Source organism: Callorhinchus milii, unplaced genomic scaffold, assembly GCF_018977255.1.
Source record: "Callorhinchus milii isolate IMCB2004 unplaced genomic scaffold, IMCB_Cmil_1.0 Scaffold2, whole genome shotgun sequence".
Taxonomy (NCBI): domain Eukaryota; kingdom Metazoa; phylum Chordata; class Chondrichthyes; order Chimaeriformes; family Callorhinchidae; genus Callorhinchus; species Callorhinchus milii.
The window spans coordinates 13,569,310-13,583,544 of NW_024704743.1; the positions used below are offsets into that span (position 1 = coordinate 13,569,310).

The 14,235-nt window shown below is 42.3% G+C and overlaps 2 protein-coding genes across 2 annotated transcripts in view; both read left to right on the forward strand.

Annotated features, from left to right (window-relative positions):
• The window catches only part of sirt5 (sirtuin 5), an 11,916-nt gene extending 11,416 nt beyond the window's left edge, over positions 1 to 500 (forward strand). Inside the window, exon 9 of the mRNA XM_042331900.1 lies at positions 140 to 500. Within this exon, the coding sequence (XP_042187834.1) occupies positions 140 to 215 (76 nt within the window). The 3' untranslated portion in view covers positions 216 to 500. The remainder of the gene's footprint in view (positions 1 to 139) is intronic.
• Positions 1 to 10,832, forward strand: part of nol7 (nucleolar protein 7) — a 12,021-nt gene extending 1,189 nt beyond the window's left edge. Inside the window, exons 2-7 of the mRNA XM_007911857.2 lie at positions 3,422 to 3,477; positions 4,274 to 4,314; positions 6,656 to 6,719; positions 7,918 to 8,039; positions 8,127 to 8,204; positions 9,459 to 10,832. Of these exons, the coding sequence (XP_007910048.2) occupies positions 3,476 to 3,477; positions 4,274 to 4,314; positions 6,656 to 6,719; positions 7,918 to 8,039; positions 8,127 to 8,204; positions 9,459 to 9,532 (381 nt within the window). The 5' untranslated portion in view covers positions 3,422 to 3,475 and the 3' untranslated portion in view covers positions 9,533 to 10,832. The remainder of the gene's footprint in view (positions 1 to 3,421; positions 3,478 to 4,273; positions 4,315 to 6,655; positions 6,720 to 7,917; positions 8,040 to 8,126; positions 8,205 to 9,458) is intronic.
• The last annotated feature ends 3,403 nt before the right edge of the window (positions 10,833 to 14,235 follow it).

The following is a 14,235-nucleotide window of genomic DNA, read 5'->3' on the forward strand; positions in this document are numbered from 1 at the left end:
GTGTATTTGGCAAGTATATTGTCCAAGATTTGAAGTGGTCAGAATTGTACATTTCAGACTCTTCCCTCACCCACTTTATAGATCAAAACCCAAATAAAGACAGATTAATCTGATTATTTTTGACTGTTTGTCTTTGCAGATTTTATTTTAAAGGTCGCTGTGGAATAACGTTACCACCAGCGCTCGCCCGTCATGAAAGTGAAGTCATTTTTTAAAGGAACATGTGCAAATATTCATATAAAACTCTCCCAAAACTACTGCTACTACAGTAACAAACTATTCATAGATCAAAAGTGTGTTCTCAGCAATTATAAAATAAATTATTGATGTCATAATCATGCTAAAGGCACCAATGTCTTTTGTTTACAACTGATTATCATGGTACTGCTTGTGAACTGCTTGTACAGGTTTATAACGTTTTTGCTTATAAATCCAGTCAGATAAATCATGTAATTGTACAGATCTCATGAACTTATCTATGAATAAAGTAATGGAAAATGTTTTGCCCTTGATGTCCAGTTTTTAAGCTCTTCACTGCTACTTGTTTAGTCCCACTCCCCTGCCTTTGCCATACCCTTTTATATATTTTCTAACAATTCTCTAATTACCTTTTAAAAGCTACTATGAATTCTGCATCAATCAGGTTAGTGACAGTACATTGCAAGTTGAAAATAGCCACTTCTGAGATAAGTGGTAAATAGTGACTACTGGAATTATGTTGACTCACAGGAACCTCAGTATGAAAGTACTAGAGGTCACATCAGAACAAAATTGTCAGTTTGGCATGACATCATTCCAGTTCCTGGTGGGAGTCACGTATTTGCAAATAGATTTTCAACCTTGTGTTTGAGACATCAAATCTCAAATGCATGTTTTTAAACGTATCAAAGAATTTGCAGCACATAGGAGGCCATTACTCCAATTGTGTTGACCGAAGCTCCCTTAAAGAACTACTTAATTTAGTTTTCTCCCTCCTATCTCAAGCGTTCAGGGTTAATGAGAGCTGTTTGCAAATGTTGGGCAAGTTTCCTTACTCCACATTGCTTCTGTTCACCTAGCAGTAAGTAGGAACCTGGTTGTTAGCCAATTAGCGGATTGCTTTTCCAGGTGTACAAAACCCTCATATACGCATTCGTAACATCGAGGTTTGACTATGCAAACTCCTTGCTTGTCGGCTTCCCCAACTCTCTCCATAGGCTGCAGATCATCCAGAACTCTGTAGCCCATGTCCTCTCCCGCACCAGGTTCGGTGACCCTATCATACCATCCTCGCCTGACTCTACTGGCTTTCCATCACAGAGGGTACAGTTCAAGATCCCGTTGGTCTGTCAGTCTAGGCCGAGTTCAAAGTTCCAACATGAGGCTTGAACCCACAACCTTCTGACTCACAGTAAATACTACCAATTGAGCCTCCTCTCGTTCTTTCCTAGAGGGATGTATTGGGTGAATTCTGTCCTTTCCCTTTTCCAACAGAAGTGCATTAACTTGTATTTGGATATCATTTTTTGATGGAAGATGATGTTTGAATCCAATGTATTTTAGTGCCTGACTTCAGCCTCTATAGTTCATCTCTAAGGTTGGTTGTACACAGTGCCACCCAGCGGTTGGCATAATTTATGACAATACTCAAGAACAGAGTGGTCCAAACTTTTGGCTGCCGCAGGCCGGATACCCCATTTGAGACAGGTCCACAGGCTGCAGGATTAAGTTGCTAAGGACGTGGTTGGTGAGAGACACGCTTGCCTTTCTGACCGACTGCAGTAACAGCCGGTATTATTTCTACTCTCCGCACTGCGCCATCCCAACCGCCAGCTCCTGCCGCTGCCCTAGGAGGAAGTTCACCAAGAAGGGAGGGAGTGGAATAGGAAATGGTTGCGGGCATCTTTAAAATCACCCGCAGGGATGAATGCCACCTGCGGGCCACGTGTTGGGCCACGCTGCTATAGAACATATTTTATATTTGTTATAATAGTGACTGGATGAAATTTTACTGGTCAGTCACATTCCTGCTGTTCCAAAGTGAGTTGTGATGTGTAAGAAGCTCTCCTAATGTCACTTCCTGTATGCTGCGCATGAACCAGGAAGTGTCACTGATGTCACTTGGTGGGGGAAATGATATTAGTGACGCATTGAGCGCAATGGGCAGGACGTGATGGCATTGGCGACCTGAGAACCCAAACTTAACTTTTTTTTGCTTATAACACGGTCTCTGAGATATTGGTCCCAGGTGACTGTATTACAACACAGATTTCCTGTAGGTGTTAAGTTGGGTTACCTCATTTTTTATACAATACTAATTTGCAGACTGGGTTCATATGATGGTTAACAATTGGGTATAGGGAGTACAATTTCCAAGTTTACAGATGATACTAAGCTAGAAAAAATAGTAAACAGTGAGGATGATAGTAGCAGACTGCAAGGGGACATAGACAGACTGGTAAAATGGGCCGACACAGACATGTGGAAGATGAAGTTTAATGTGGAGAAATGCAAAGTGATTCATTTTGAGAGGAAGAATGAGGAGAGGCAATATAAGCTGATGGTACAATCTGAAAATGGATGAAGGAATAGAGAGACCTGGCGTTCATATAAGTAAATCTTTGAAGGTGACATGACTGGTAGATAAAGCTGTTAAAAAAGCACACGGGATACTAGGCTTTATAAATAGGGGCATAGAATACAAAAGTCAGGAAGTTGTGATAAACCTTTATAAAACACTGGTTAGGCCTCAGCGAGAGACTGAGTTCAGTTCTGGGCACCACACTTTAGGAAGGATGTCAAGGCATTGGAGAGGGTGCAAAGGAGATTTACCAGGATGGTACCAGGGATGAGGGACTTCAGTTATCAGGAGAGGCTAGAGAAGCTGGGATTATTCTCCTTGGAGCAGAGAAGGTTAAGAGGAGACTTAATAGAAGTTTTCAGAATTATGAGGAGATTCAATAGGGTGAACAAGGAGAAACTACTTTCACTGGCGGGTGGGTTGGTAACCTGAGGACATGGATTTAAAATAGTTGTTAAAAAAAACAGAGGGTAGGTGAGGAGAAACGTTTTCACACAGCGAGTTGTTGGGATCTGAAATGCGTTGCCTGAAAGGGTGGTGGGAGCCGATTCAATAACAACTTTTAAGAGAGAGGTAGATAATTATTTGGGGAGGACAAGTTTGCAGGGCTATGGGGAAAGAGCGGGGGAGTGGGATTGAATTAGATAGCTCTTTTCAAAGAGCCAGCACAGACACGATGGCCTCCTTCCGTGCTGTATAAGTCTATGATTCTGATAGCAAGGTCAAACTGAGAATTCTGGAATTCAGGTGTGCAACGATTGCACAGACATTATTATATTATATCATAGACATGGGTTTAATTGTTTATTTGTGTGCTTTCAATCTATTTTTGTTCTTTCTTTGTTTTCTTTTCAATACCAGAAACGTAAGCAACTTCCAGCTGAAGTTCTTGAAGAGCTCATCGCAGTCCCAGAAATGTGAGTAAGGAATTAATCTGTGTCATGTACATCAATTAAGGATCATTAAGTGCATGGCTAGTAGATGTAATAATTTAGAGAGAAGTTGGCTCACGGTGTATTATCGTTACAAATATGCAGATAGCAAATATATGACGGGAAAGAGGATCAATCTGAATGAATAATGGATTCCATGTCATAATTCTAAAATAGGCTTGCTTGTAAAGTTTGTTTAAAACTCATTGCCCATTTTAATGAATTTTAATGTAATTTTAATGTACGTTTTAATGTACTTCAGTGCTAGAATGTGAAGCTAGTTCTCTCAACATGAAAGGAAATACTGTAGTTTACATAAAATGTCTCAGTGCAGGCCAGTCAATTCAGCCACAACTATTGTCACTGTTAAATGGCAGTATTGTTTTTCTCTAATCTCGCTCTCCTGCTCACTTCCTAGGTGCTTTAGTATTCATATTTTACAGTCCTTTAAAGGTAAATGATTTAAGAAAACTATACATGCACCAAGCAAAGGCTAAATGAACACTCAGATTTTAGCGAGATCTCAGGGATTTGTTTGAATTTCTTGTCATATACCTGAAACAATGCATTTGGCATTTTAAAGTTTGTTTGATGCTGTCATGTCTTCAGTTATTTCACTTGTTAACTAATTTCTATATCTAAGCTTCAGCCTGCAGCTTTAAAATAAACTAGAAGATGCGATGCATCAGATTTGCTCGTTTGTTTATTTGTGACTGCTTGAAGGTTGCAAGCAATACATCAGTGACACTGTGTGTATTTAGTGACTTGTTGTTTGGTCTAGGAAGGATCCGGTACCGGACACAACTAGTGGCATCACAACAGGTAAGTAGTGATACAAAAAACAAGTCGCTGGAAACCCTCAGCAGGTCAGGGAGCATCTACGGCGAAAGGAAGGTGTGTCAACATTTCAGGTCCATGACCCTTCGTCAGAATCCGATTCAATAACAACTGACGAAGGTTTGTGGACCCGAAACGTTGACTCACTTTCCTTTCTCTATAGATGCTGCCTGACCTGCTGAGTGTTCCCAGCGACTTCTGTTTTCGTTTCAGATTTCCAGCATCTGCAGTATTTTGTGTTTTGTAGTGATATCAAGTTCTCTTTTGTTGAATGGTTATTGCCTTTTGATTTAAATTATATAATCATTCAATGTATTTTTTGTTACACTGTTCGTAGCAGAGAGTGTCTGACACTTATTGTTATTGTTCTTTTTCTTAATGATGGTGTTGAATTTCTCCTGCACACAATGACACCCACGGCACTCTTACAATGTGAATATTGACTATTTTTTCTGGAATATGCGCCTTGTATTGTGGAAGGTGTTTTTTTTGGTCTGTTTTCCACTTCTGTTCCACTCTTGCGAGGATACAATTCACCAGTGTCCTCCAGTACCTCAGCCAGGTGGCTGTTCTTCACGTGTGTCTAACTATTGAGTGTCATTGAGCAATTTGATTGGAGCACATCACAGTCCTGTTCTCATTTGATACCCATTCACATGTTCCAGTACGAATCAGTGGTTGACAATCAGCAGAAAGGCATTTAGTAGTTATGACAATATAATCCTTGCATATGATATAGAATGATCACATTGACAAAAAGTCTCAAAGTGCTTAATGTAGAATGCAGTGAATTTTTGTAGGCAAACCCAGCAACCAATTTGTACACAGTGATGTCCCACATTGTTGGTCAGGCCTCAGGAAGCACCCCCCTTCTCTTTTCCAATAGTGCCATTGGATCTTTGCGTACATCTGAAAACAGGCAGACGAGAACTGGCTTTAACTTCTCATCTGAAAGACAGCACCTTTGACAATGCAGAGTATTCCCAGTACTATACTAGAGTGTACATGTGGACTATGAACTAGTCGTAACATGGGGCTTCATCCCACAACCTAATTGATTTAGGAGGGAGGGGTAGAAATATAAAAAAAAATCAGGTTCCTACCAGGTATATAATAATAATAATCCTTGCATTTGATATAGCGCTTTTCACGTCTTCTAGACGTCCCAAAGTGCTTCACAGAATATACTGTAAAGTGAATTGACTGTATATTTGTGGGCGAACGCGGCAGCCAATTGCGCACAGCAATGTCCCACAAACAGTCGTGGATTGAAAATTACCAATTTATTTTTGTTTTTTTTGGCGGGATTATTATTAGGCTCTGTGTGGAGTAAGGAAACTTGCCCAAGGTTTTGCCCTGTCTGGAATTGAACTCAGGTCTCTCACTTGCAAAGTGAGTGCTCTAACCACTGAGCTACAAGTTGCTTGCACTCTTGCCTCTGAGTCAGAAGATTATGGATTCAAGCACCATGTCAGGACTTTGAGCTCATAGTCTAGGCTGACAATTCAATCCAAAACTGGGAAGTGCTGTATTATTGGAGGTGCCAACCTTTGCATGAGACATTAAATCAAGATTGTGTCTTAACTGTTCAGGGTGAATATTAAAATTCCCAGGTACTATTTGAAAAGAGAAGGGAGTTTTCCCCCAGTGTCCTTGCCAACAATCCTCCAGATAAAAAGAAAATTGGTCATTCACTTCATTGTGGAACATTGCTGTGCACAAATTGGCTGCTGAGTTCGCTTACAAATACACAATGAGTACACTTTACAGAAAACTGATTTGCTTCGAGGCGTTTTGATAAGGTAAAGTGCTGTATCAAATATAAGGATTATTATTATTTGCTTTGTTCCTGCTGTCCATGCTAGCTCACCCTGAACATTGGGATGATGATTTGACAGATTAAGGGAGTGGGAAGGGTTCCTATTCCCAGCTCACTGTAATGGCAGTTGTCTGGAGGCAGAAATGCCTGATAAGTCATCTCGAAACATAGAAAGCATACAACATCCATCCAGTCCACTGAGTGTAAGCACTGCAGATTTTCTTGAGACTATTTTAGAACCAATATAAATAGAAATGTTACCTTTTCTAACTTTTTTTTTCCCTTTGAGCCCAGGGAGAGATTTGAGATTATTTCAGTCCTTTTTCTTCTCTTCCCCATGGCTACAAGTGGAATATAATCTCTTGGAAATGCGGGTGGTAGTAAATGAAACTAAATTATTCTGGCAAACTGTGCTTAAAACCAGATTTAGAAGTTGAAGATATTGCTGTTTATGCGGTTTATGTTTCTGCACTTCGTGGTTTAGATAGTCATAACTTCTGTTTTCAGTGCAAGGGGAAGACCAAGAAGCTGAAGAAGACGATGACAACATGGAAAACATTATAAAACCCAGGTAACACATATAAAATCATAGCTCAGTTCAATCAAAGCCAAGTATGGTAATCTGTGTATTTAAGAGAATTTTTTATGTAACTTTTAAAACCTGGTTATTAGCTTAAAACAATGACATTATTTTCAATTATTGTATTTCTGAAAAGCTGCTTTGGAACAGCAGCTTTAGAAAGTCGTAGATGTTCATTTTAAAATGGTAGCTATAAAGTGGTGAACTATAATCTTGACTGTAATCAAACTGCTGCGGTTTGAAAACACCAGGACTTTAGTGCAGTTCATACCTGATTACAGATTTGCTAAACTGCAACAAGCCAATCAGCCATATAATGTCACTATTTATATCTCCAAGTGATGCTAAATGGCACTGTCGGTACACAAGAGGTACAACTTTCAGAATTCACACCATTCAGCAACATTCAACAGTTTTACTTGGGATATATTCTGTTACCAGAGCAATACATCTACTTAATCTGGTTACTTAAAGAGGTCAATGCCTTTCAAAGAGCTGGAAATTCTGTATACAGTTATAATAATAGCTTATGGTAATGGCCTACCAGATTTCTTCTTGTATATTAGGAGTCTGTTGGAAATTCTGGCAACTGCTTCTGTTAAAATACTATCAAGGCAGAAGTTAGTATTTTGTCCCTACAACATTAAAACAGGCCACTCGGCCCAACTGATTTGTGCCCACCAGCCAACTTTACCTGAGGGGCCAGTGGGGGAATACAGAGTTCTTGGTGGGTGGAGAGGCTAAACCTGAAGATTTTTGTTTTTGCCCCAGAGTTTATTTAGATCTGCCCTGTCGCATTTACACATGCTCATTCCCAGGAGGAATCAGTGGGTAATGAACATGAGAAACCCAGTTATAGGAACACAAACTACTGTCTCAGTTCCAGGCTGGGAGTGCTGCCCTGTCAGATCATTTAACTCAGCGAAGAAGGAGATTGAATCTGGGACCTTCCTTGTCTGTATTATGCAGAGCATTTACCCATTCAGTGTTCTGGGACACAATCCTGTGTGAGGGGCAATATATAAATGCAAGTTGTTGTATTCAGCCATTGGGAGGGCTCAGGAGCAAGGAAATTGATGGCTTTCTGTTACTTGTCACCTCAGCCACCAGTTTGAAAAACAACTGTAAGTGTTAATCCTTAGGTGAAGACTTGTCTGCTTTTTGATTATATAGTGCAATTGTCTTGTAGAATGAAGGGGAGATATGAAGCTATTCGACTAAAGGATCAAGGGGAAACTGACCAACGGACAGAGCGGGCCAAAGCTTTTATCAACAGACGACTCTATGGTCCAGGAAGAATGAGAACCAATGGTATAATATAATTCTATGTTCAGTTTCAGCATTCCTGCCTTTGTTCTTTTACAGTTAATTACACTTGTCTTTTATTTTAAACCACAGCCAATGAATATTATTCATTAGCAAACAAGAGGGATGCAAACAAAAAAGGTGCCTTGCAGTTTGTCAACAAATCTTGGGGTAAGCCAACTGGACTGCCTTATTACTGTTCACTATGGAGAGCTTTTAAGACTAGATCATGTGGTGTCAGCTGTTCTGCTTGATGTCTTTCATGTCAATTTCGCACTTGCAGAATTGGCATTTCAATCCACGACTGTTTGTGGGACATGCTGTGTGCAATTGGCTGCCGCATTTCGCCCATAAAATACACAGACAATTCACTTTACAGTGTATTATGTGAAGCGCTTTGAGATGTCTCAACGACGTAATAAGGCACTATCAAATGCAAGAATTATTATTACTTCACTACAATCATGCTGATAAGGGAATTATTTCTTTAAATGTAGTATTTATGCAAAGACTGACTATGTCACAGTGTTTGTAAATACAATTTGAAAAATTATATTCATTTTTCACGTCCGGATTGTGATGTTTTACATTTCAGAGTGGTGAGAATTTTCTCATTGTTCCTCAATTTTTTCGAGTCAGTTGATATGAGGATAATAATAATCATTGCATTTGATGTAATTAGTGTCTTTCACGTCGGAAGAGCATATCAAAGCACTTCTCGGGATTTACTGTAAATAATAATGTATGTATTTGTAGGCAAATGCTGCAGCCCATTTGCGAAGAGGAATGTCCCACAAACAACCATTAAGTGAATGACCAATTTTACTTTGGGGGATTGTTGGCCAGGACTCCCTGAAACTCCCTTCTTTTTTTGAGTAGTGCCATAAGATATTTAATGTCCACCTGAACAAGCAGACAGGACCTCGGTTTAACATCTCATCTGAAGGACTGCCACTTCCAACAATGCAGCACATCCCCAATAATGTGCTTGAGTGTCAGCCTAGACTATATGAGTTCAAAGTCCTGATGTGGGGCTTGGACCCCCAACCCTCTGATTCAGAGGCAAGAGTGCTACCAACTTAGCCAGGTTGACACAGATGGGGACAATTCCAGTGCCACCCTCTGACTGCCACAAGCAGTCGGAAACAGACGGTCAGAAACAGCAGCAACCATTGGCTATTGGCTTAGCTCAACCCAAAAAGTTAACATTGAGCTTGTATTCCATAAACCAGGAAACCCAGTGGTGAAAGCAAATCAACTTCAGGGCCCAACCATTGTGATAGGCTTCAGGGGGAGATTTGGGGAGGTTCATACTTTTGTTATTGAGTGGCTTGACCACATTCAGTTCCACTACAGTAATTAGCATTGACTTTCATTTTAATATTTGGACTTTTAGTGCATTTTTATAACATTTTATATTTTTAGGGAAAAAACAAAAGGAAAAAGCTAGAAAATTGCGAAAGAAATGGATTAAGAAACATGGTATAGTGCCGAGCTGAGAACAGTACGGAAGCTACCGCAAACACAGCTTTGAGTGGCCATGAATTATATGCTGCGTTCTTTAATGGAAAATGGTTTGAATTGAAGGTATCCCCAATTGTCCCCTCTGGACAATAATGAACAGCGTATCAGCGCTGGAACATGGAACATGAAAAGGAAGTTCTTGCTTTGATGTCATTGGTTTAAACACTGATCCATGTTCTTTCTCTTTTACAAGATAAATTCTTGCTTCTGTAAAAAGGTATAAAAAAAAAGCTTCAGATTGTTCATAGCATCTATGATGTGATCTCCATGTAAATGTCATGTTCTTATTACTGGACTTATTTTCTCTTTGAAAATGTATTTGAAGTAATTTTTAAAACTCCAAACTTTTCAAAATAATTGAAGCAGTCAAAACGACCTTAATCCAGTAGGTCAGACTTCACAAAGGAATATAGTAATAAATACATCATGTTACCACTTCATTTTTTGTCATGTTAAATATTTAGTAAACAGAATATGTTATGAGAATCCATTTCGTATATTCTACACAGCTAAGATCACTTAGGAGTTAACAGGCTAGCTACTTATCAGCTATAATCGTATTGTTATTTAATTTTCTGTTTATCAAGTTGGTGATGAAATGTCCTAGGTATGAATATTTCGGTAGTGGCAGATGCCATTTAATATTAATGTTTGGGTAAGTTTCAAACCACTGCTGAGGGACTAGGTCTTTTCTGATGCAGCTCCTTGAGACAGACCACATTGGAACTATGATAAAGTATGAGAGAAATGGGATTCCAATGTAACTGAGGCAAGTCATTGTTAGCCTGATTTTCAGCCCCACACATGCAATGTTGGGTAACAAAATAATAATCCTTGCATTTGGTATAGCCCGTTTCCAGGATTTCCTACAAAGTGGATTGGCTGTGCATTTGTAGGCAAATGTGGCAGCCAATTTCACACAGCAATGTCCCACAAACAGCAATGAAAAGAGTGAGCAGTTTTATTTGGAGGATTATTGTCCAGGACACTGCAAGAAATGCCCTTTTGTTGAATTGTACCATGGACAGGGAATTTTAATATCCATCTGAACAGTAAGACGGGGACCTTGGTTTAACATCTCATCCGAAGTATGGCACCTCCCAATGCAAAATGTATGTTGATGTTTCAGGCAATATCTTTGTGAAAGGATATTCCTGAAACAATTATTTTGTGTTTCCAATGTGTTCATTTGTGTTTTTTTAGGTTTGCGACTGAAGTTTGTAATTGCTGGGGGTACTCTGTTCAAAATATAAATGTGTGAGATGTTTTGGCATACATACTTCTCTGGTAATTACTGCATGTTCCAGCACTTTGCTCATACGCAATAACTTGCGTTTGTCCGGTAGCATAGTGGTTAGCGTGCTTGTTTCACAATTGAGAGGATCTGGGTTCGATCCCCGGTCAGGGTGAAACCTTAGGCAAATTTGCTTATTCCACACGTCTCTGTCTATTTAGCAATAGTCGTTAGTCAATAATACCCCCCCCCAAAAAAAAACATCGCCCACTGTTTGTGGGACTCTTGTCATGCGCAATTGGCTGAGACGATTCGCCCACAAATACAGTCGATTCACTTTGAAGCATATTCTGTGAACCACTTTGAGATCTCAACGATGTGATAAGGCAATATATCAAATGCAAGGATTATTCTAGTGTCCTTCATGCGGGGCAGCATCGCGGAGCGCTTAACAATGGCGGAGACTGGATCAATTTTGGATCTGTTGACCAACAGGTATATAATTTTTAAACTATAATATGTTGCAGAATTAAAAGCAGTTTACTCCACCCTCCCCCAACAATTTGCTTATGATGGGCTTATACCACTTAGGTGTCCACAGACTGACTTGAATTGACTACAGAATACCAATATTTTTAATTATATAATGTACTTGCAGAATAAAACCCAGTTTATGTTTTTTCCCCCCCACACAGTTTATTTATGATAGGTTTTTAGCACTCAGGAGACCACAGACTGGCTTGACTGTTCAGTACAGAACCAAAATTACAAGCAATGGATGAATTTTTAGGTTCATACTAATAATTCTTGAAATTGACAATGTTAATTGTTTTATTGAGTAGTGGCAATTTGTAGACAAATGCAGCAAGTAAGTTGTGAACAACAAAAGACACAAAATTAATAATAATAATAATCCTAGCATTTGATATAGCGCTTTTCACGTCGGGAGGACGTCCCAAAGCGCTTCACAGAACACACTGTAAAGTGAATTGACTGTATATTTGTGGGCGAAAGCGGCAGCCAATTGCGCACAGCAATGTCCCACAAACAGTCGTAGATTGAAAATGACCAATTTAATTATTGTTTTTGGTTTTGGAGGGATTATTATTAGGCTCTGTGTGGAGTAAGAAACTTGCCCAAGGTTTCGCCCTGACCTGCCTGGAATTGAACTCAGGTCTCTCGCTTGCAAAGCGAGTGCTCTAACCACTGAGCTACAGTGACTTGAGTTATGTGGAGGACTATTGGAACTGGGAAACTCTTTCAAATTTTTGAGATTCAGCTATATGAAGCACTTTGGACATCCTCCTGATGTGAAAGAACACAATTTAAATTGTATATTGTGTCCAACTGAAAGATCAGCATCTCAGTCAGGATATTAGATCCTGTATGAAAGCTAATTTTGTCCAGTTGAATGTCAAGACTGAAGCCCTCCTTGGCTCTCGTCCACCCGCCCCACCATTGGTAGACCTTCTGCCACCCTCAGGAACTCCATCCCACAGTCCCTCCGCTTCACCCCCTCCCTTGAAGACCCATCTCAAGACCCTCCTCTTCAACCGTGTTTTCGATCTCTCTGCTTCCCCCACCCGCACTCCACCCTGCCCAATCCCGACCAGATTCTTCAGAACCCTGCAGCGTGTGTCCTCTCCCATGCTACAACAACAAGATTCCATTTATAGAGCACCTTTCACGTAGGGAGGACATCCCAAGGCGCTGGACAGTTGGGTCAGGACCCGAGCAGGGGGGTAATTGTCGGGGAGGGAAGGGAGGGAGCGAGGAGGGGGGAAATTGTCGGGGAGGGAGCGAGGAGGGGGGAAATGGGCAGGGGGAGGGAAGGGAGGGAGCGAGGAGGGGGTAGAGAGTTGAGAGGGGAGCTGAAGGCTCGGTCAAAGAGAAAGGTCTTGAGACCGGCCTTGAAGGAGGAAAGGGAGGATGCGGCGAAGGCACTGGGGGATAGCGTTCCAGACCCTCGGGGCTGAGAGGCTGAAGGCCCGACCACCGATGGTAGGGCGGTTGGGGCGGGGGATGTGGAGCAGACCGGAGCCAGAGGAACGGAGGGTACGGGCAGGTAGGTAGGGGGATAGTAGGTCGGAGAGGTAGGAGGGAGCAAGGCCGTGAATGGCCTTGTAGGTGAGGATGAGGATCTTGAATTCGATCCTCTGGGGGATGGGGAGCCAGTGGAGGCGAGCGAGGGTGGGAGTGATGTGGTCGTGAAGCCTGGTGCGGGACAGTACACGAGCTGCAGAGTTCTGAATGACCTGCAGCTTGTGGAGGGAGGTGGCGGGAAGGCCGGTGAGGACAGAGTTCCCATAGTCCAGCCTTGAGGTGACAAAGGCGTGGACCACAGTTTCAGCCGCGTGAGGGGTGAGGTAGTGCCGTAGTCTGGTGATGTTCCGGAGGTGATGGAAGGCGGTGCCAGTTGTGGTGCGGATATGAGGGAGAAAGGACAGCTCAGGGTCGAACAGAACACCGAGGTTCCTGACTGGCTTTGAGAGGTGGAGAGTGCAGCCTTGGATGCTGATGCTGTCAGCGCCTGAGGTGCGGAGGCGCTGACGTGAGCCAATCAGGAGGGCCTCAGTTTTCGCACGTTGAGCTGAAGAAAGTTGTCTCTCGTCCAGGACTCGATGTCGGACAGGCAGCTGTCAGGACATCGGTGGTCGTGGAGTTGAGGGTAGAGGAGGAAAGGTAGAGTTGGGTGTCATCCGCATACATGTGGAAGTTAACCCCATGTCTGCGGATGATGTCACCAAGGGGGAGCATATAGAGGGTGAAGAGGAGGGGACCGAGGACAGAGCCCTGAGGGACACCGCACGAGACAGTGCGGGGGGTGGAGGAAAAGCCATTCGTGGAAACAAAGTGAAGACGGTGGGAGAGGTACGACCTAAACCACTCAAGGACAGGGCCTTGAAGGTTGAGGTGGGAGGACAAGCGGTGGAGGAGGATAGCGTGGTCGACCGTATCGAATGCTGCCGATAGGTCGAGGAGGACGAGGAGGCAGAGGGAGCCCTGGTCACAGATGGTCAGGATGTCATTGGTGACCTTGACCAGGGCAGTTTCTGTGCTATGGGCAGCACGGAAACCCGACTGAAGGGGTTCAAATAATGAATGGGTGGAGAGGAAAGAGCGCAGCTGGGAGGCGACAACTCGTTCCAGGACCTTGGACAGGAAGGGGAGGTTGGAGATGGGCCGGTAGCTTGATAGCTGCGACGCATCAAGGGAGGGTTTTTTCAAGGTGGGAGTGATGGTGGCAGTTTTTAAGGGAATGGGAACAGAGCCAGAGGAGAGGGACAGGTTGATGATGTCTGTGATATGTGGGGCAAGGAGGTGGAGCTGGGAGATAAGGAGTGGAGTGGGGATGGGGTCAAGGGAGCAGGTGGTGGTTTCAGGGATAGGATGAGTTTGGTGACAGAGGGTGGGGAAACGGGTACGAAAGTGTGTAGGGGAGGA